The sequence below is a fragment of the Geotrypetes seraphini genome, chromosome 10, assembly GCF_902459505.1.
Source record: "Geotrypetes seraphini chromosome 10, aGeoSer1.1, whole genome shotgun sequence".
Classification (NCBI taxonomy): Eukaryota; Metazoa; Chordata; class Amphibia; order Gymnophiona; family Dermophiidae; genus Geotrypetes; species Geotrypetes seraphini.
Window position 1 is genome coordinate 30,987,969 of NC_047093.1, and position 23,632 is coordinate 31,011,600.

The window sequence follows — 23,632 nt, forward strand, 5'->3', positions numbered from 1 at the left end:
CACGTTATCTGTAGTGTCCAAGTGGGCCCTCTTCACTGACCCATTGAGAAGAGAAGGTGGCAGTATAGAAACATCTGATCACTGAGGTTTTGTGAAAATTTGGAAGGAAGGAAAAAAAAAAGTTTTCCCTGCTACCAGGGGCTCCTGAAACAGGTCAGCTGATCCTCTTGATATGACTAAATACCTTATGTATTGTGTGTTTGTCAGTTAAAGCAGAAAAACTGCAGGACAGACATTCAAATTGACCACCATTCCCACCTCTCCACCACTGATATGGAGGAGTTTTGTCCGCTGCAATCCCAAAAGGATTTCCCCCAAAACTGAAGCCACCAAAAGGTCTCCGACATGAATTACGCTGATTTACAGCGCTGTGGTGGCCACCATAATGAGTAGCACTTTGGGTGCTCTGCCAGTGCCTCCATGTGGCCACTTGAACTCACCTCACTGTCAGGAACAGTGAAAAAAGGATGTGGCTGCACTTTCTTGTTTATGGCCCAAGAATTGGAAGAAAATCAGTATTGAAGAGGCACATTGAGAGAAAAAGGGACATATTTTGCTGCATCAAAGCAGCAAACCAGCTCCCCTCAGCCCAAAGGGATTGGCGCTGCTCTTATTACTGTTTGTTTTTTAATGAAAAACAAACGAGACAGACAATAGTTAAGCAAGGAAGGAGAAATGAAAGGGAGGGGAGTAATTGGGGAGGGATTCATATGAGACTGTATATTCCTTAAGCAGAGAAAATGTTCTTCGCTAGTCCCCTGCTCTCCTGGCTACCAGGAGAGTAGGGGTTTAGCTCTCTAACTGGGGCAGGAGGAACTGGTCTTGTCAAACCAATCCAGGAGCAGTATAGTTCACCTATCATCTTCTGGAGACAGAGAAGTTACCTATGCACTGTGCCCTTATAGGGTAGTGTTTACAACATAGTAAATGACAGCAGATAAAGACCTGAACGGTCCATCCAGTCTGCTCAGTAGTCACACTCATTATACAACTGTCTTTTCTTTAATACTTCTGTGCAATAGACCATAGAAGACCACCTGGTATTGTCTTTATGTTCCCACCACTGGAGTTGCCATTGGAGCCCACTCCAGCCTATCCTAACCACCCTGTCACTGGAGCTTCTATCAAGGCCCTCCCCAGCTCGTCCTAAACCAAATCACCATATACAGGACAAAGAACATGCAGGATTGCCCAGTACTGGTCTTAGTTTGTTTTACACCATTGATTTTTTTTTTTTTTAAATTAGATATCCTCTGTGTTCATTCTACACTTTTTTGAATTCAGTCACTATTTTCATCTCCACCACTTCAGGAAGGCATTCCAGGCATCTACCACCCCTCTCAGTGTTCTCCGTCTTCACCTGCTGGTGAATGGGTGTAACCCACAGGTTCTAGATTGGCCTGGTGAGGACACTAAGAAATTATAGTATTTGAGAGGCTTGAGTGGTATAATGGCAAGTTTCCTTAAGAATGCTCCCTCACTGGTGTTGAAGCTGAGCCACCTTATGGCAGGTGGCACTAACCTGCTGAGTCAGATGGGTGGGGCCCAGGCAGGGAAGTGGCCAAATGCCCTGGGGCAGAACAGATTAGGAAGACCCTAGGGGAAGAGGTCTCCACAAGGACCTGAGTATAGAAATCCTCCTAGGCTGCTGCTTGGCTATAGTAACTGTGAGGAGTTCCAGGAAAAAATGAGGAGTGGCTCTAGCTCAGAGGTTTGCACCCAGTGTGAATAAGTACATGCCCAAGGATTGCATGAGAAGAAACAGACTGCCAAGGGAAGACCCAGATCCTGGAAGTCCCAGCTGGAGCCTGGCCTGTGCAAGTAATTTCAACTGTGCTGCACAAGACTAGCAAGAGATGTGGAGATAATTGCTGTCCAGGTTTGTGCCCGACTGACAGGAACAGACCGTGCTACTCTGCTTGCTTGTTCAATAATAAAGCTCTTCCTTTGACTCGCATTATATCCTGCCTGTATATGTGAGGGTTCCATGCCTGTCTATCAGCTGACACAGTATTCTATTGTGTGCGAGTGTAAGCAAGTGAGTAGCTGGGCACCCTGCCCATATTCTGCCCACATCCAACTATGAGCCATTGCATTTTAAGTGCCAATTTATAGAATAGTGTGTAGATGGAATATTAGCATTTACATACATGCAAACATGTTGCACGTATGTGCTGATATTCTGGTCATTTACATGTGGTGTTCTTGGCACCTAAATATTGGCAGCCACTTTTAGAATTACCTCCAAAGTGTGCACATTTGAAGATTAAATAGCGTAATTAGACCCATCCCGACTATACCAGCCCCTGCCAGACATGCACTTAATTAGGAATGTCACTTTTCTGGACCTTCTCTCCTATGGTTTGGAAGAGGTAAGAAGTGTGTGCCCATTGTTGTGGGCATCTTACCTCCAGTTTTTCTGCTAAGAACCCCTCTGTTCCCCCAGATCGAAGACGCATCTGCATTAACTCATTGATGGCAGACTGGTCCCCTGAGAAAAGAAGAAAAAAAAAAAAAGATCTTTCCATTGCTAATCATAACGACAATAAAACAAAACCTCTTTACTGCAGCTGCTACAATGGAAACTTGGAAACTAACGCAAGAAATAGAGTGCTGTAACATCTAATGAAGAACACAAGCTGTAATAAAAGTATTTACGTGAACAAACTTTGGCTTCTTGGGTGATAACTCACCAATGTTGTAAGCACAGTAGCGAATGTTGGGGGAGATCTCCTCCACTCGCTGGTTGTACAGCACTGCCTGCTCTTCTGTAAAAGCATTTGCCAGTTTCTCATAGATGGTCCTGCAGAAGGAATGCAAAACACACAGCCGTGATAACAATTACATTTTTTTAAATTAAGGAATATCAAAGTTTATCGCATGAAAGGGATGGGGCAGTAGCTTGAACCATTAATCTGCTTGGGGTTTTTTGGTGACTCTTTTAATGTTGTTCTGCTGATTAGACCCATAATTCAGAATCAAAATATTGCAGCACTATGATTTTAAGAGGAGAAATTAGGACTAAAGGAAAGAAAATTATCAAGTAAAACCTATCAGGCCAGTGGAAAAAAAAAGTGTGGTTTGTGTTTATCAACCAGCAGATGTGGAGATGGAGTCTACAATTCTTGGCTCTACCCTATTAGGGCACCATGCAGTCTTACGTGATCAGTATTTCAACTAACAAATGTCGCCATGTTCACAGCTCTGTTCAACTGTCATACACATCCATTATCTTTAACAAAGCACTCTTCTGCTCTGATACAGTTCTCCAACTAGGACAGAAGCTGCCTCAAAAACCAATCTAGAAGCATCTTGAGCTGTGAATATAAAAGTTGGCTATTCTTCTGTTTCGGGAATATTGTTCCATTAATATAGTATTCAACTAAGAGGAGTCTCTGGACTGATCTGGTCAGACTAAAGGAAAGAAAATTGTCAGGTAAGAGAGAATTTCTCCTTCCTTAGCCTCTTTACCAGAACAATCTAGAACACGTGGAATGTAGCAAAGCAGTCAGTAAGAAGAGTGGGTCTTCAAATTTGAGTCAGGAGCTACATCTCAGTAAGCTGAATTCAGTCTGCAAAAGTACAAACTGAGAAGCAGTTCACTAACCAATGTAAGTCCTTAGATAAAATTCTTAAGAGTACCTTCTACAATGCTGTTAAAATCTGCAGCTTAGCTTAGTTACCTTTGTAGCTTGTTAGACTACTATCCAAAATCCAGGATTATCACAGAGCAAGAATAATCAGCGAATCGAATTTCTTTGAATTGCTACTCAGTAATTAATGAGGAAAGCAAGCTTTTAACATTGCTCTATAATTTCTGCAGCTAAAGAGGAGGAATAAGAAAAGCCGATTCATATATGGAGAAAAAACTAAGTCAGGCAGAATAGGATGACAGCGACAAACATGCTTGTTTCCAAAACATAGAGAAAAAGCTAGTAGAGGCAGGCTCTGCTTTTGAAAACTTATCTAAAATGGAATCAGTCTAACAGAAGACTATAATAACTGTTTAATCACCTGGAAAGGAAAAATGGTATGCTTCAGTGCGCAAATCAAGCCATCCCCTCTACCAGAGGAATACAGAGATAAGACAGCACACTATAAGAACATGAGTTGTCATACAGGAACAGACTGAAGGTCTGTCAAGCCCAGTATCTTATTTCTAACAGTGGCCAACCCAGGTCACAAGTACAGTGGTGCCTCACACAACGAACTTAATTGGTTCCAGGAGCAAGTTTGTTATGCGAAAAGTTCGTTATGTGAAACGCGTTTTCCCATAACAATACATGTAAAAAAAAATAATTCGTTCTGTAGCATAAAATATGCTAAGATGACATAAAAAAAGATAAATTTTTTGTTATTATTTTTATTTAGATACATCTAAAAACATAATTGTTTTTTAAAACAACACACATTTTTTAAATTTAAAGACAGACTAAGTAGAGTCTAATTTTACAGTGAGAGAGGGCAGAGTCTCAGCGGCAAAAACTGGGACTTAACTGTTCATTTTTTTTTTTTTTTCTAGAATCGGGGAAGCGGCGAGAGTAGCTCCGCCCCCCCCAACGCATCAGCAGTAGGCGCCGGGCCCCTGCGAGCCGACGGTCCGCCACTGCACAGGGAGCCAGGCGGAGAGAGGGCAGTTAAGCGCAGTGCCTGCGCGGAAGGATGCAGCTCGGGCGACTTCGTTGTGTGAAACGAAGTTCGTTGTAGGAAGCAAGACATGAAGTTCGTTGTGCGCAGCGTTCGCTGTGCGAGGCGTTCGTTATGCGAGGCACCACTGTATCTGGCAACATCCCAAGGAGAAGGAGAAATTAGGTTCTTACCTGCTAATTTACTTTCTTTTAGCTTCTCCAGACCAGTAGAGGTTAACTTTACGAATGGGTATATATCTAATCATGACCAGCAGGTGGAGACTGAAAACAAAACTTTGGGACAGTATATCCTAGCCCCTCCTCTCTATTTCCCTCAGTCTGCCGAATAGCCAAGCAGAACCAAGAACTGGAAAACAACAGAGAGAAAAAACAATACTCCGAAAGGAGTAACAAATAACATACCCAAAAATGCTGTTGGAAAATGCAGAGGAGAAATTCCCGAAGGAAGAAGGTCCCCACAGCTCGCCAGCTAAGCCAGCCGAGCCACAGCCGCTGTTCTTCAATTCTCCCCGGCCCTAGAAAAATACTAGAACCCGCAGCAAAAACCAAAAACTGCCCGCGCAACAGCCCCAACAACAACAACAACAGACAGGGTGGGGACCTCTACTGGTCTGGAGAAGCTAAAAGAAAGTAAATTAGCAGGTAAGAACCTAATTTCTCCTTCTTTAGCACTCTCCAGACCAGTAGAGGTTAACTTTACGAATGGGACGTACCAAAGCAGTCCCTCTCACGGGCGGGACCCCCGAAGGGCCGATACCAGAACACGCTCACCGAACACCGCGTCCCGACGCGCCTGAACATCTACCCGATAATGCCGAACAAATGAATGCAAGGAGGACCAAACTGCAGCCTTACAAATATCCACCGGAGGCACGAGCGACGACTCAGCCCAAGAAGCCGCCTGACCCCTAGTGGAATGAGCCTTGAGAAACTCCGGAACCGGCTTCTGACTCAGAAGATAAGCGGAAGCAATCATCTCCTTGATCCAGCGCGCAATAGTAGCCTTAGAAGCGCCAGCCCCCCGACGAGGACCCGCCAGAAGCACAAAGAGATGATCGGAGCTCCGAAAATCCCGGGTCCGCTGCACATAAGCATGGAGGACCCGACCGACATCCAACTTGCGCAGCTGTCGTTGCTCAGAAGAACCCTCCCGACTACCCAAGACCGGGAGGACCACCGATTGATTGACATGAAAAGGAGAAACTACCTTCGGCAGAAAGGAAGGAACAGGCCGCAAAACAACCCGCTCCTTCGAAAACTCCAGGAAGGGAGCCCTACAAGAGAAAGCCTGTAGCTCAGACACCCGTCTAGCGGAAGTAATGGCCACCAAAAAGACCGACTTCAGCGTAAGGTCCTTCAACGAACAGCCATCCAACGGCTCGAAAGGAGGGCGCACTAGAACAGAGAGAACCAGATTGAGATCCCAAGAGGGAATCGAGGGCCTTATGGGAGGCCTGATCAACTTGGCCGCCCTAAGAAAGCGAATCACATCAGGAATGGCTGACAAACGCTGACCTGTCACCAGCCCCCGAAAAGCCGACAGGGCCGCCAGATGAACCCGGAGAGAAGACCAGGCCAGGCCCCTATCCAGGCCATCCTGCAAAAACTCTAGAATGTTAGGCAGAGAAGCGCGAAAGGAGACCACTCCCCGCGCTCGGCACCATACCTCAAAAAGACGCCAAACCCGTACATAAGCCCGAGAGGTAGAAAGCCTCCGGGACCCCAAAAGTGTAGAGATCACCTTGTCGGAATATCCCTTCTTACTCAGGCGGCCCCTTTCAAGAGCCATGCCGTAAGACAAAAGGGAGACGGGTCGAACATGGGAATGGGACCCTGCGTCAGAAGATCGCACCCGAGAGGCAGAGGAAGAGGATCCGCCACCAGATGCCTCACCAGATCCGCATACCACGGACGACGAGGCCAATCCGGAGCCACCAAGACCACCAGCCCCGGATGGCGAACAATGCGAAGCAGTACTCTGCCCACTAATGGCCAAGGAGGGAACACATACAACAGCCCCTCCGTTGGCCACGGTTGGACCAGAGCATCCAGACCCTCGGCCAGACCGTCCCTGCGACGACTGAAGAAGCGGGGTACTTTGGCGTTGCCACTTGTAGCCATCAGATCCATCAGGGGCTGCCCCCAAGCACGCACTAGCAACTGAAACGCCTCGGCGCCGAGACACCACTCTCCCGGATCCAAGAAGTGACGACTGAGGAAGTCCGCCTGAACGTTTTCTACCCCGGCAATGTGAGAGGCCGAGAGGTCCAGAAGATGCGACTCCGCCCAAACCATGAGCCGACCGCCCAAACCATGAGCCGAGCCGCCTCCTGCGCCACCAGAGTGCTCTTGGTGCCCCCCTGACGATTGACATAAGCCACCGCCGTGGCATTGTCCGACAGGACTCTGACCGACTTGCCCAACAAAAGGGAGTGGAAAGCCAACAGCGCCAGCCGGACCGCCCTGGTCTCCAACACGTTGATCGACCAGGAGGCCTCCTCCGTGGACCAGGTTCCCTGAGCTGAGTGACCCAGGCACTGGGCCCCCCAACCCAGGAGACTCGCATCCGTAAGGAGCACCGTCCACCGCGGAAGATCCAGACCCACCCCCTGAACTAGGTGAGGGGTCCGGAGCCACCAACGCAGACTGCAGCGCGCCAAGCCTCGCAGGGGAACCGGAACATCCATCCCGTGCCTCTGGGGAGACCACCTCCGGAGCAGAGCATACTGGAGAGGACGCATGTGGGCCCACGCCCACCTCACCACGTCCAGGGACGCCGCCATCGACCCCAGGACCTGGAGGAAATCTCGCGCCCGAGGACACCGGGACGCCAAAAGCAGGCGAATCTGAGACTGCAATTTGCTCACCCGGGCCTCTGGGAGGAAGACCTTCCCCAAGGAGGTGTCGAACAGCACCCCGAGGTACTCCAGACGCTGAGCCGGAACCAACCGACTCTTGGAAAGGTTGACCACCCAGCCCAGCGACCGGAGAAACTCCACCACCCGAGCCGTAACCCGGGAGCTTTCCTGCAACGACTTGGCCCGAATTAACCAGTCGTCCAGGTAGGGGTGTACCAGGATGCCCTCCGACCGCAAGGCTGCCGCGACGACCACCATCACCTTGGTGAACGTCCGGGGAGCCGTGGCCAGCCCAAAGGGAAGCGCACAGAACTGATAGTGCCGACCCAAGATCGCAAAGCGCAGGAAACGCTGATGAGAGGCCCGAATAGGAACATGCAAGTAGGCCTCCGTCAGATCGAAAGAAGTGAGAAACTCCCCCGGCTGAACCGCCAGAATGACCGACCGCAGCGTTTCCATACGGAAAGAGGGAACCTTGAGAGCCCTGTTGACCCCTTTCAAATCGAGGATGGGCCGAAAAGTCCCCTCCTTCTTGGGCACCACAAAGTAAATGGAGTACCTGCCCGTGCCCCACTCCGGGGGGGGCACTGGAACTACTGCCCTGAGATCTAGCAAGCGCTGAAGGGTCTGGCGAAACGCCAGCGTCTTCCCAGGAGTCTGACATGGAGAAGCGAGGAAAAAATCCGGCAGAGAGCGGGCGAACTCCAGGGCATAACCGTCCCGCACCACCTCCAGGACCCACTAATCGGACGTGATCTCGGCCCATTTGGGAAAAAAGTCGCGCAGCCGGGCCCCCACCGGAACCAAGGGGGGCGCCGGCAAGGCGTCATTGTGCAGGACGGGAAGCGGGGGAACCGGCGGAGGGATTCCCTGCCCCCCGACGGGCCCCCCGAAAGGGCTGCATGCGCTGGAAGAACCGACCCCGGGAAAACCCCGGAGACTGGAAAGAAGCAGCCCCACGCCCAGGGCGATACTTGCAAAATTCCCGCAAACGCCCCCGGGCCGCACCACCCCGAGACGCCGGGCGGGCACGGTCCTCCGGCAAACGGGGAACTTTCGAGTCCGACAGAGTCTGAATCAACTTATCCAAGTCCTCTCCAAATAAAAACGACCCCCGAAAGGGAAATTTAGTAAGCTTAGCTTTGGACGCAGCATCCGCCGCCCAAGCGCGCAGCCACAACACACGCCTTGCGGCCACGCCAAAAGCCATGGACTTAGCCGAGATCCGCACCAAGTCATACAGAGCATCCGAGAGGAATGAGGCAGCCATCTCAATCTTCGCTACCTCCTGATCCACCAGAGACCAGTCGTCAGACTCTCGATCCAAGACCCGCTCCGCCCACCGAAACACGGCGCGAGCGACCAGTCCCCCACAAATAGCCGCCTGGACCCCAAAGGCAGAGACTTGAAAATTTTGCTTAAGGATGGTCTCCAATTTGCGCTCCTCAGAGTCCCGCAAGGCAGAACCGCCCTCAACAGGCACGGTATGCCGCTTGGAAATAACCGAGACCACCGCATCCACGACTGGCGAAGCTAACGTAGCCCGATCCCCTTCAGGAATGGGATACAGGCGAGCCATGCTGCGCGCCAGCCGAAACGGCGTCTCCGGCGTTTTCCACTGCTCAAGAATAATATCCCGAATATCCTGATGCATAGGAAAAGAGCGGGAAACGGAACGGATCCCTCGTAACAGAGGGTCCCCCACACGCGGAGTCTCCGGCGGCGCGTCCTCAAAACGCAAAGCCGAAGAAACCTGTTGAATAAGGTCAGGCAGCTCATCTCTCTGAAAAAGGCGCACCACGGACGCCTCGTCACTGGAGAACGGGAAACCCGACAACCCGCCGCCAGCTTCCGTCCCCTCCAGAGGGTCCTGGAATTCCTCAGAAGGGTCCAGGTCCTCCTCCAGACCGACACGTTCCTCCGACCACAAATCCTCGTCCCACGACACCCGCGGACGCTTGGACAAGAGAGGCGGCGGAGGGGACGTCACGTCAGACGAGAGAGGCAAAGCCGCAGGGAGCGCGGAGGAAACCCCACCCCCCGAGACCCCCTGGGCGCAACCGGGACCCCCAGCCGCCTGAAAATAGGCTTTGCATAATGAAAAGAAAAAATCAGGGGAAAAACCCCCCGAGGGTCCCAAGGGACTCCCTGCCACAGCAGGGGACCCAGCAGAAACCTGCCCCTGCTTAGCCAAAACAGGGGGAAGGTCACCTGAGGTGGAAGACAAAATGGAGGGGCCAGACAGAGAAGATGGCGTCTTTCCCGCCAAAACAGCTCCCTCCATAGCCTGCAGCGGCTGAGAGACCTGAATAGTCTCAGCCGCTAAAACAGGCAAGCCGGCATCAGCTGTCAAAATATCAGCTGAGAGGGAATCCTCTAAAACCCGACCGTCGGCGGTTTGGGGATTCCCTCCGTGGGCGGACGGAGAAGACCGGGCTTCCCCACCGTTCCCTGCCGACTCGCGAGGCACCATCGGCGGGGAGCTCTGGGCGCCTGCAGCCGCTGCCGACGGAGCTCCTCCACCGCACCGGCCTGAACACCGCTTGCACAGGCCGGCCGCGAGTGCCTCGCGTCTGGAGCACAATGAGCACTTTTTCCCTTTAGAAGTGCTCATTGCTCCATACGCGACCTAGCTGTAAAAAAGTGCCGGTTAGTTGAAAAAATACAGTAAAATACAGTTTTCTTAAAGGGATACAACCCTCCAGACCAGCACTACCTCAGGATTTTTTTTTTAATTTTTTTTTTACAGAACAGACTCCACAGGCTCTCGAAGCAATATGCCTTGCTTGATTTAGGGGGCAAGGCTTACTGCTGAGGCTCCTCTAAAAAAATATGGGGAGGTGGAGGAAGTGGGGGGAGGGACCCCGCTCGTGACCCGCCGGGTTTGACACCCCCGAGGTCGGACGAACCCCCAAACAGAGTCCGTCCAAGCTCCGTCCGGCTAAAAACAGGGACAATAAACCCCTAAACAAATTCCAACAGCCCTACCAAGGGAGATGGGTACAGATCACTCAACACCTGCTGGAGACTGAAAGAAGACTGAGGGAAATAGAGAGGAGGGGCTAGGATATACTGTCCCAAAGTTTTGTTTTCAGTCTCCACCTGCTGGTCATGATTAGATATATACCCATTCGTAAAGTTAACCTCTACTGGTCTGGAGAGTGCTAAAGAAAAACAGATTTTATGTTGCTTATCCTAGGAATAAGCAGTGGATTTCCCCAAGCCATCTCAATAATGGCTTATGGACCTCTCTTTTAGGAAATTATCCAAACCTTTTTTAAACCATATTACACTAACCACTTTCACTACATTCTCCGGCAATGAATTCCAGAGTTTAATTACCCGTTGAGTGAAAAAATATTTTATCTAGTTTGTTTTAAATCTACTACTTAGTTTCATTGATTGCCCTAGTCCTAGTAGTTTTGCAAATAGTAAACAAGTGAATCACATCTGCTCGTTCTACTCCACCCAGTATTTTATAGACCTCTATCATGTCTCTCCTGAGCTCTCTCTTCTCCAGGCTGAAGAGCACTTTAACCTTTCTTCATAGGGAAGTTATCCCATCCTATGATTGATCCATGGAGACAGAGAAATACTGAACACCTAAGGCTGGCAAGGTGTCCTCGTAGGATTGAGCCCATAATTCTAGAATCTGCCTCCACATTTGCTGTCTGATGAGCACAACCCTCATGTTCTGGACTGGTCTGGCAAGCATGTTAAAGGAAGCAGCTCGTTAGAATGGCCGAAACCAGAAAATTTGCTGAACAGTTGCAACTGTCATCCTGAGCAATGCCTTAACTTTGGGATGCTTCAGTGTATCCCTTTCTACTGAAGCAAAGGGTCTGAATAATCACAGTGGAAAGTCTGTTATGGTAGAACATGACTACTAGAAAACAATGAGTAAGATTCTATGGGGTACAATTTCAGTTTGTTATAACCAAGGCTTATTATAGAATGAGAGCATTGTGCTTTTTTTTCCCCCTCTTCAAATTTTTGGTAAAACTGATTTACCATCAGAAGATACTATATTCTCCCTATTTTAGGAAATAGCTGTATTTAAAATTGATCCTCAATGAGCATGTAAGCATGGATTATCATTAAGGCTTTTTGAATAAAGGATGCCTAGTGTTTAGGATGTCAGAAAGGCACTGGCCAGGGAAGTATTGTATATGGGGATATTTCTTTTTCTGCGACACACAAACAAAGCCTTTACTGTGCCACTCTGTCCATGACTGTCGGCTCCGGGCGGCTTTCCCGCAGAGGAGAGAATCCTGCATTCACCGTGGGCCTCATCTGGGGCAGCCTCCTTGGAGCGGCTGGGGCACGGGCAGTGTGTCTGGGAGGGAATGCATGGATGGGAGAACATCGCAGTGGAGGAGACATAGGCATCCTGGGACTGTCTGCCAAATCTCTTCCCTGAAGAAGCCCTTTCTGGAAATGTCAATCGCTCCTCCTAAACTTACTTGCTCCACTTCATCACTGACGCTGAAACCGTGGATTGAAGACAAAGTTTTATTTTATTTTTCTTTCCAGCTTATGATTTATCTTTAATCTTATCTATTGTTTTGCCTTTTGTCTTTGTTTTGTTCTATTTCTATCATTTAAATTTCTCCAGAATTCTACTGTTCAACGGCTCCCCCTTCTGCTTCTATTCCTTTCTCTCCTCTCTTCTACCTTCCAAAGTATTTAGATCAATGCTGTCTTGTTAAAATGTTTATTTTATTTTTATTTTTCCTCTAACTCTACTTTTCACTTCTCTATTACCCTCCAGGTACTTTAGTTAGATTGTGAGCCTTCGGGACAGTAAGGGAATTTTTCAAGTACCTTTCTTATTTCTAATCTTAATGTATATTTTCTGTAAACCGCTTAGAACCTAACGGATGTAGCGGTATATAAGAAATAAATTACATTACATTACATGCATTTAAGACCATGAATGCTGGGAGACCAGACCTTTAGAATCAAGGAAACTGCACAATTTAGGATTATCCTTACTGTGTGCCCCATAGGAAAACAAAGAAAACTCAAAACCTACATGAGAGAGAGGACTTGCGGTGATGGTAATAAATCGGAGGGCACAGGACTCTTATTTCTGAAATGTCACAGAAGTACAGGGCAGCAGCCTGGGGAGCTGGCCTTGTTCTATCCCCAGAAAAACACTCAGTAAGGCCTATTTGTATGGTAGAATTTCTCATCTTTTGATGTACTGGTCTTCAATGTTATTCAAATTGGCATCTATATCGGTATGTCTGTATAGCACCAAGGCTCTCATAAAAAGTACAAGCCATCTGTGGAAAACACACTGGCCTGACTCCAGTTGGCTTCATGTGGTGCAACGATAGTGGGACACGTGGGCTGGAAGGAGGTCCCATGATGTTAAAAGAAGTTTCACAGACAGACAGCTTGTGTGTACTGTATTATATATTACACTGAGCTGGGGGCTGCAAGAAATATATGTCCAACAGAACTCACTTGCATTTGTTGAAAGATTCCATTGCTTCTTTCCACTGCTGCTGTTCAAAGTGGAGCATTCCAGTGAGGTAGGCCATGTACGCCTGCTGGTCAGTACAAAGAAAAAAAGCAGTAATAGCCACAACAGAATTACATCTAAATTATTCTGCCATATTCTTGGTATGCTTTTCTCTGTCCTGTCCCATACTACCACCAGGCCAAACCTTGCACTCGTGTTGGGGGAATCAATGGCCAGAGCTGTGGAGTCTGAGTTTATAGTCAGTAAAAATGTATCGACTCCAGCTTAAAAAACAAACCAACCCATTTTCCATTGAGAGTTTTTTTTATTTCTTTAGGTAGGGCAGGAGGGAGGGGATTAATATTTTTATTTTAGATGATTTGGAAAGATGTTCAAGTGTTGTATTGAAATTATAATGATTATATTTCTGTACACTTATTGTATGTTTGAAAAAGATCTCATGGAGAATGTACCAGATTGGCTATATTTAGAATGGCGGCTCCTGTTCCCATTACATTTAGATCATTTAATTAGTATAACAATGCCTAGAAGATATAAAGATAACAGAATTTTATTAGATACTTGGAAAACATTAAGATATATAAATAACCTATCAACAGATCCAATTTCTAAATCACTAAATCAGTCTATTTGGGTAAACTCCAGGATCAAAATTGGCGGATTTAAAATCGTCTGGAAACAATGGATAAGTGCAGGTATACGAACATTAAATGATGTCATTTCAGAAGGTTCACTGCTTAGTTTTTCACAGTTGCAAAATAAATTTGGCTTAAATAAATCACAATATTTTAAATGGATGCAATTGAAGCAGGCCATTCAGGCAGGGTTCCCTGAATGGAAAAATCTTAATACTCAATATAGTCTACAGGTTCTATGTTTCCAGGCGGATTTCTTGGGACACCAAGCCGCAAAATGGTACAAATTAATATATGGATTTTTAAATAAAAAAAAGAAAAATGGACTTAGGGATATTTGGAGTATTGAGATTGGACAGACAATTTCTGTTTCTCAATGGCCACGATTTTGGTCCTGGAGATTAAGATCTACAAAGTCAGCATCTATGAATCAAACATGGATGTTTTTATTACATAGAGTGTTATGGACCCCTACGCGCCTGCAAAAGATAGATAGCACTAGATCCAATAGATGCTGGCATTGTAAAACAGAAATAGGGACGTTAGATCACTTAATTTTTTTTTGTCCCTGTGTAAATGCCTTTTGGAATTTAATTTGGCCCCAAATTAATAAATTATTAGAAAATCATGTAGGACTCTCATATGACACCATATTATTTGGCACTGCAATGAGAACTCAGAGTCCGATCTCAGCAAATAATAATAAGCTGCTATTAATATTGACAGGAGTCGCCATGCAACAAATAACTCAAAACTGGAAAGACTACACCAAATTAAATTATACATTCTGGTGGAACTCTGTCTGTCATATATACAAAATGGAAAAAATAATAGCGTTACAACAAGGGAATCTTCATAATTTTTAAAAAATATGGCAACCATTGACAAATTATTCTACTGATTAGATTTCTTAGCACATTTATAATAGATATATAGGAATGGGGAGGGATTTATATAAATTTTGGATTAACTATTTATGATATGATATATAGAATGTAATTACAAATGTTATGAAATAATTAATTATATTATATGTGAATTAATTGATGTAAGAATAGAAAATTAATAAATAAATCATCACAATAATGAGTATATTAGAATGGGGAGGGGAAGGGAATGTATATTATATGGTTTTAAGTATTGAAAAAATGGGAGGGATATATCTTATATGATAATTGAATTATTTGTAATCACAATTTTTCATGTATTATTCGAAGTTTATATGTACAATTAAAATATTGTAAGAATGAAAAATTTATAAATAAAATATTTAAAAAAAAAAGAAAATGATTCATGAATTTTAATTTCAGTAGGGTGGGGGGTGGGGATATATACTTTTGTTCTTGATGATATGATTTAAGATTTTCAAGTGTTACATTGAAATTTAATGGATATATTATTGTACACTTGTTTATGATTTAAAATGAATAAAGAATTAAAAAAAAAAATAAACAAAAAAAAAACAAACAACCCAATATATGGAAAATTTATCATTTTTATTTTACTTATTACTTATAATTCCTAGTATTTTAGATCCGGAACAAAAAATGTAAAGTTTAAATAAGTCATACAGTAGAAAAACAGAGGAGTTGAGTCAAAGGTTTGGTGTACTGACTCCACTGTCCTATCAGCAACTTATCTAGATTTTCTTAAAACTCATCTTGGTGTCTTCAGTGACTTTATGAAAGATAAAACACTGTGGGGCTCAGTGAAACCCACGCTGCCATGTTTGAACTGGAGAAAGCAGTCATGGAGAGTGATACAGAGAACAGGATGACCGCTCCCCACCCCTAAACTAATTTAGAGAAATGATAAACAATGCAATAAAATAAGGAAAATATTTCTCTCTCGTTTTTACACTTTTTGGCTAGTGCTCAATGTTTCGAAATATTTTTCCTCTCAGTAGGGAAATCAGCAGGCAGAATGAAGCTCCAGAAGATAAATATAGGCCATGTACTTAGCGAGGCCAGAAGTCAAATCAAACTTTAAATAAAAAATTACACAATCTTTTATCCGAACTACCATTTGAAAAAGTTGAACCTGATAAGACCTACAAAAAGCACAGTTACTTACCGTAACAGGTGTTATCCAGGGACAGCAGGCAGATATTCTTGACTGATGGGTGACGGCACCGACGGAGCCCCGGTACGGACAATTTTAGAGTGATTGCACTCTAAGAACTTGGAAAGTTCTAGCAGGCCGCACCGCCCGACGGATAATACACAGCAGTGTATTATCACGATAATACACTGCTGTGACACTTCTTCCACATGGAACTTTGTCTGTTCAAGAGCATCAGCCACGAGTTTCACACATCATTCATCAGTTATTGATTTTGGCCACGACCACTCTGAAAACAAGTTGCCCACTGAGAAACTGTGGATTTCTGTTAGATTTTTGCCACATAGAGTTTCAATCTTAATGTACGAACTCTGATCGTCAACAGACACAGTACCCGAGACACCTGCAGCCTCCATTTCCCACACATATCACAACCACACTATGTACACTACAGAGCTCCTAAGCACACGTCCTGCTTCAAGCACGAAGGTGAAACAAGGTTTACTGCAAATGCATCATCCCCAATGCCAATCTGTGCATTATTCATGAAATGACCCTCGTATAAACCGATCTGAATATAAACTGAGGTGACCTCCCCCTCCCAAAAAAAAAAAAAAAGGAGGAAAAAAGGACTAGAGTATAAACCAAAATAAACCAAAATTAGAAATTTGGGTGATCCTGGTGAGCCAGTCTACAAAAACTTGAAAATATCCACTGTTTTTTTTCTAGGCTAAGCAGCATAGAAACAGGATACAGGCTTGATAGACCTTCAGTCTATCCCAGTATGCAACTCTTATGATCTTACTTAAAAGAATAGGCAACAAGATCTGATGTCCCTTTCCATGTATTAAAATTAGTCCAATAAAAGGGAAAAAAGCACGCGCGAGTGCCTTCCCGCCCGACGGAGGCGTGCGGTCCCCAGTTAGGATAAGCCAGCTAAGAAGCCAACCCGGGGAGGTGGGTGGACGCAAGAATATCTGCCTGCTGTCCCTGGATAACACCTGTTACGGTAAGTAACTGTGCTTTATCCCAGGACAAGCAGGCAGCATATTCTTGACTGATGGGTGACCTCCAAGCTAACAAAAAGAGGGATGGAGGGAAGGTTGGCCATTAAGAAAACAAATTTTGCAAAACAAATTGGCCGAAGTGTCCATCCCGTCTGGAGAAAACATCCAGACAATAATGAGATGTAAAAGTATGAACTGAGGACCAAGTAGCAGCCTTGCAGATTTCCTCAATAGGAGTAGAACGGAGGAAAGCTACAGATGCTGCCATAGCTCGAACTTTATGGGCCGTGACAGAACCTTCCAGTGATAGTCCGGTCTGAGCATAACAGAATGAAATGCACGCTGCCAGCCAATTAGACAAAGTACGTTTAGAAACAGGACGCCCCAATTTATTCGGATCAAAGGATAGAAAGAGTTGGGGAGATGATCTGTGGGGCTTAGTACGCTCTAAATAGTAAGCTAGAGCCCGCTTACAGTCCAAAGTATGCAGAGCCTGTTCTCCAGAATGAGAGTGAGGTTTTGGAAAGAAGACAAACAGAACAATGGATTGGTTGAGATGGAATTCAGAGACAACCTTAGGGAGAAACTTTGGATGTGTACGCAGAACCACCTTGTCATGATGAAAGACTGTAAAAGGTGGATCAGAAACTAGTGCGTGGAGCTCACTGACCCTCCTGGCAGAGGTGAGAGCAATAAGGAAGAGAACCTTCCAAGTGAGAAACTTGAAAGAAGCCGTGGCCAAAGGTTCAAACGGAGGCTTCATTAAGGCGGAGAGAACCACATTAAGATCCCAGATTACAGGGGGAGGTTTAAGAGGTGGTTTCACATTAAAAAGACCTCGCATGAATCTGGAGACCAAGGGATGAGCTGAAAGGAGTTTTCCATGGACTGGTTCATGAAAAGCAGCAATAGCACTGAGGTGGACTCTGATGGAGGTAGACTTGAGACCAGAGTCAGACAAAGAAAGAAGATAATCCAACAAAGTCTCCACTGCCAGGGAAGTGGGATTATGATGATGGATAAGACACCAGGAAGAAAATCGGGTCCACTTCTGATGGTAGCACTGCAAAGTGGCCGGTTTTCTAGAAGCATCCAGAATGGAACGAACTGGCTGAGACAGAAGAGAATCATGTGAAGTCAGCCCGAGAGATACCAAGCTGTCAGGTGCAGAGACTGGAGGTTGGGATGCAGAAGGGTCTCCTGATGCTGCGTAAGCAGAGAAGGAAACAGTGGAAGAAGAATAGGTTCCCTGGAACTGAGCTGAAGTAGAAGGGAGAACCAATGTTGCCTGGGCCACCGTGTAGCAATCAGAATCATGGTGGCTCGTTCCCTCTTGAGCTTGAACAAGGTTCGTAACATGAGAAGCAGAGGAGGGAAAGCATAGAGGAACAGATTGGACCAATCCAGAAGAAATGCATCTGCTGCCAGACGTTGAGGAGTGCAGAGTCTGGAGCAGAAGAGGGGCAGCTGGTGATTGTGAGGAGCTGCAAAAAGGTCTATCTGAGGAGTGCCCCACTGAGTGAAGATGGACTGTAGAGTCAAAGGATCGAGTGTCCACTCGTGAGGTTGGAGAATTCTGCTGAGTTTGTCCGCTAAAGAATTCTGCTCTCCCTGAATGTAGACAGCCTTCAGGAACAATTGGTGATCTGTGGCCCAAGCCCAAATCTTCTGGGCTTCCTGGCACAAGAGGCGAGAGCCTGTCCCACCCTGTTTGTTGATGTAGTACATTGCAACTTGATTGTCTGTGCATAGCAGAAGGACCTGAGGAAAGAGAAGATGTTGGAAGGCCTTGAGGGCATAAAACATCGCTCCGAGTTCCAGGAAATTGATGTGATGCTTCATTTTCTGGGCTGTCCAAAGGCCTTGAGTTTGGAACTCGTTCAAATGAGCTCCCCAGGCATAAGGAGAGGCATCGGTGATGATGACAAGTTGATGAGGAGGTAGATAGAACAGAAGACCTCTGGAGAGATTTGAGGATATCAACCACCATTGTAGAGACTGACGCAGAGATGATGTCACAGATATGTGTCGTGAGCAAGGATCCGTCGCTTGGGACCACTGGGTAGCTAGGGTCCATTGAGGAGTGCGCAGGTGAAGTCGTGCGAAGGGTGTGACATGGACTGTAGAGGCCATGTGACCCAAGAGTATCATCATTTGCTTGGCAGAGATGGAACGTTGTGGAAGTACCTGCTGACATAGAGATTGAAGAGTTTGAAGACGGTTGGATGGCAGGAATGCTCTCATCAGGACTGTGTCCAGCACCGCTCCAATGAATTGAAGTCTCTGAGTGGGGATGAGATGAGATTTGGGTAGATTAATCTCGAACCCCAGAAGTCGAAGAAACAGGATGGTTTGGTTGGTGGCCTGGAGTACTGTCTGAGAAGAATTGGCCTTTATCAACCAATCGTCCAGGTAAGGAAACACCTGAAGGTGGTGAGAGCGTAGAAAAGCAGCTACCACAATCAGACATTTGGTGAACACTCTTGGAGAGGAGGCAAGACCGAAGGGTAGCACCTTGTATTGGTAATGATGATGGTTGATCATGAAGCGGAGATACTGTCTGGAGGCCAGATTGACCGGAATGTGAGTATATGCTTCTTTGAGATCTAGGGAGCATAGCCAGTCGCCGTGATTGAGAAGAGGATAAAGAGTGGCTAGAGAAAGCATCCTGAATTTCTCTGTGACCAAACATTTGTTGAGATCGCGAAGATCTAGGATGGGTCTGAGATCTCCTGTTTTTTTGGGGACCAGAAAATAACGGGAGTAGAATTCCTGCCCCTTTTGATCTAGAGGAACTTCCTCTATGGCGTTCAGAAGAAGGAGGGATTGAACCTCTTGAAGAAGGAGGGAAGACTGAGGAGTGTTCAAAGCAGACTCTCTTGGCAGACTTTGGGCAGGAAGAGTCTGGAAATTGAGAGAGTAGCCGTGGCGGATGATGTTGAGGACCCACTGATCCGAGGTGATGATTTCCCAACGGCTTATGAAATGAGTAAGGCGTCCTCCTATGGGCTGTGGGAGGTGGACAGAAGGAGGAAGACTGGCTACGTCCTGGAGAACCAAGTCAAAAGGGTTGAGTGAATTTTTGTGAAGGAGGAGGTTTCACTTGTTGTTGCTGCTGTGCAGGTCTAGCAGCCTGCCTTTGCTGTTGCCTCTGACGCCTGGGTTGTTGCTGGGCCTGTGGTAAAGGACGAGCCACAAATCTACGTTGATAGGCCGACTGCTGGCGAAAAGGCCTGGTAGGTGGGGTCTTTTTCTTTGTCTTAAGGAGAGTGTCCCATCGAGTCTCATGAGCAGAGAGTTTTTGAGTAGTGGAGTCCATGGATTCTCCAAACAGCTCATCCCCTAAGTAAGGTGCATTGGCCAGTCGATCTTGGTGATTGACGTCGAGTTCTGAAACTCTAAGCCATGCCAGCCTCCGCATGGCCACCGACATAGCCGTGGCCCTAGAGGTCAGCTCAAATGTGTCATAGATTGATCTGACCATGAACTTGCACAGTTGTAAGAGCGATGCAGAAGTCTGGCGAAAGGCGGATCTCTTACGATCAGGGAGGTATTTCTCAAAAGATGACAAAGTCTGAATGAGATGCTTGAGGTAGAATGAAAAATGGAAAGCATAGTTCCCTGATCTGTTTGCCAGCATCGCATTTTGATACAACCTCTTGCCAAACTTATCCATGGCCTTACCTTCTCTGCCAGGAGGGACAGAAGCGTACACACTAGCCCCCGTGGATTTCTTTAGAGTGGATTCCACCAACAATGATTCATGAGGGAGTTGTGGTTTGTCAAAGCCCGGAATAGGTATGACCTTATATAAGGAGTCCAGTTTGCGGGGAGCTCCTGGGATGGTCAAGGGTGTCTCCAGATTTTTGTAAAAAGTCTCTCGCAAAATATCATGGAGAGGCAGTTTGAGAAATTCCCTTGGAGGCTGGTCAAAGTCCAGTGCATCGAGAAATGCCTTGGACTTTTTGGATTCAGCCTCCAAGGGAATAGAGAGAGAGTCACACATCTCTTTGAGAAAAGAGGTAAAAGAAGTTGCATCAGGTTTAGAGGACGGATCTAAAACAGAAGGATCCTCTTCCCCTGATGAACACTTGAAAACTGCGGTCCCGGGATTCCGGTGTGGAGGGTTCTAGGTGTCGAGTTTTATGCATCGACTTCCCAGACCTCTGTGAAACGGTACCGGGAGATGTTATAGGCTGTGTCGGCGCCGAAGTTTGAACAGCCTGGTGTAAGGATCTCGGTTCCGGCGCTAAGACCGGCATAGATACCGAGGAAGTAGTATGCATCGGTACCGACAAGGTGGATGCCAACAAAGGAGGCTGCTCCACTGCCGGTACCGGACGCTCAGACCGGACCGGGACTGGAAGGCTCGGTGTCAGAAGAGCAGGTAGCAGCTGCTGTAATTGTTCTTTGAGCTGTACCTGCAGGACGGCGGCAATGCGCTCGTCCAGTGAAGGCACCGGTACCGATTTTTTCTTCTGCGGTACCTTGGGTGCCGCTCTACACTCCGAAGAGGAACCCGATGTCGAGGGGCTTACCTCAATCAGAGCGGAGCGCTTCCGCGGGCGCCTCGAGGTCGGCAGGATTGGGCTCGCTGCCACTGAGACCGGAGGGCGCTCCAGCGGGGAAGGCTTCTTAGCCGGCTTACCTGATGGGTGCGACGCCGGCGCAGTGTCGACGAGGCAGGTGCAGACTGCGTCGGGGTCGAAGTGGGGACCGGTGCCGCCGAATCCGACATCTCGGTACTAAACAATAATCGCTGTTGGATTTGGCGATTTTTTAAAGTTCTCTTTTTAAGAGTGGCACAGCGGGTGCAGGTGGATGCTCGATGGTCAGGACCAAGACACTGCAGACACCAGTTGTGCGGGTCTGTGAGTGAAATTGGTCGAGCACACCACTGGCACTTCTTAAACCTGGGTTGAGGGGGCATGAAGGTAAAAACGGCTTCTGCCAAATCGAAGGCCGAGGCCTCGATGGTGGCAACAGGCCCCGCCGGGGCGAAACGAAAAAATGAGAGAAAAAAACAAAGTTTTTTTTTTTTTTTAAAGAAAAGAAAATAAAGAAAATGAAGGACAAAAAAATTTCCTTCAGGGTTTACGTGAGCGGGATGCACAAAAAAATTCTTACAACAGCCGTTGAAAGAAACGCGTCTTCTTAGCTCCGCGGAAACTAAGAAACTGGGGACCGCGCGCCTCCGTCGGGCGGGAAGGCACTTGCGCGTGCGCGGTGCAGCCTGCTAGAACTTTCCAAGTTCTTAGAGTGCAGTCACTCTAAAATTGTCCGTACCGGGGCTCCGTCGGTGCCGTCACCCATCAGTCAAGAATATGCTGCCTGCTTGTCCTGGGATAATCAAAAATTCAGGTAATCCGTTTAGAAAAGGGGTTAATTTAAAAAAACAATCAAACCCAACATACAGTGCGCACTCCCTGGCTCCAGCAGCAGAATGAATCACAATGACAACATAAAATAAGTAACCGAGGAGGAATTATTTGTGTGAAATTCAAGATGTAAGCATTTCAAATTTATTACGTAGATTTCTTTCTTTGTTTAATTTAACAAATGCTTCATAGTGCTTTTCACTGGCACTAGTAGTAAAAGGTTTAGCTTGCTCTGCTCCATTTTGCAAAATGATCATTACACTGCAACTTATATTTAAATCCTTTCAGCCGAGATGGAATTTAAACTAGTCAGCTTGTGTATATCAAACCAGTTATGGAGTTCTTAGTGCCTGAAATGGAACCAAACCAGAGTAACCTCAATTGCAGGCTTGCAACCAAACCAAATTCAGCAGTTTGACCCCTGAACAGAATTCTGACAATCAGAATTCTGACAATCATCATCTTTTATTCCTAGTATTCTTCCTGGTAAATAAATCAGCGCTATACTACATAGTTGACTTCAGGATGCAAATCTCTCAAGTGCTCTTCAAAGCTGCTCTGTGGATCACCGAGCATATATCCACAAAATTGCTTAATATTCCGAGATGTACGTGTAACTGAATTGGCTAGAGTGCCTTGGTGCCAATAATTGGGCGCTAGCAACAATTTGTTTTTGCGTGTGCATCTTTGTACGTGCTATTATATTAAAGATCTATGCGCAAATCTTTTAGCATGCAGCTCAAATGAGGACGTGGCTATGGATTAATTTAATGCAGTATTTAGATACCACTAAATCATCTCACTGGCTTCAAAGCCGCTGTCTTCATCACGGTTCACTTCGTGTTTGCACTCTCTCCGGGGCGGGGGGGGGGGGGGGGAGTTGGGTTTGGGCTTGGTGGGGTAGGTGTGTCTGGTAGTACAGTTTGTGTGGTGACTGGGTGTCCTGTGAGTGTCTGTTGTGAGGACTGGTGTGCTTGATGAACGGTTTGGGTTTTGTTGCCTGTGGGGAATATTCACAAAAATCTATGGCTGAGGGTCTAGCCCAGCTTCTCATCGTTGTGGGTTCTGGGAAGGGGTTTGTGTGTTCCTAGTTTTGGCCTCTTGCTGCGCTTTGCCTTGCGCTTGTTGGCAATTTTCATTCGGGAGAGGCTGATTCATGCTTGTTGTTGCTGCTCCTCTTACTTATTGTGATATTTTGACACTGTGTATGTTTCTGCACAGCTTGTGGTCGCTTGTCTGGACCTTTTGCCATTCTCAATAAAAATACTTTGAAAAAAAAACAAAAAACAAACAACATTTGACTTATTCAATAGCCAAAAGTCTAATCAGGTGCTTTAAGTAATTTCCTTCTCTGTCCCAATGGGGGGGTCACAATTTAACTGTAGTACCTATGAAAACAAATAAACTATCATCATACATGGATAAGGGAAGAATAATACACTAATTCAATAAACACAACAGAAGAGAAAAAACTCCAAAGAAGCAGTTATTGAACAGATAGGTATTTAACAAACAAGTAAGTTTTTAGTCATTTTCTGAATGGGAGGTAATTC

The 23,632-nt window shown here is 46.3% G+C and overlaps 1 protein-coding gene across 2 annotated transcripts in view; it reads right to left on the reverse strand.

Annotated features, from left to right (window-relative positions):
* The window catches only part of SRP68 (signal recognition particle 68), an 82,949-nt gene that overhangs the window by 42,099 nt on the left and 17,218 nt on the right, over window positions 1-23,632 (reverse strand). Inside the window, exons 5-7 of one of the 2 annotated variants that reach the window (XM_033961910.1) lie at window positions 12,980-13,065; window positions 2,694-2,803; window positions 2,409-2,491 (exon numbers count right to left, since the gene is read on the reverse strand). In XM_033961910.1, coding sequence (XP_033817801.1) covers window positions 2,409-2,491; window positions 2,694-2,803; window positions 12,980-13,065 — 279 coding nt within the window. The remainder of the gene's footprint in view (window positions 1-2,408; window positions 2,492-2,693; window positions 2,804-12,979; window positions 13,066-23,632) is intronic. The other variant, XM_033961912.1, reaches the window with a different exon arrangement.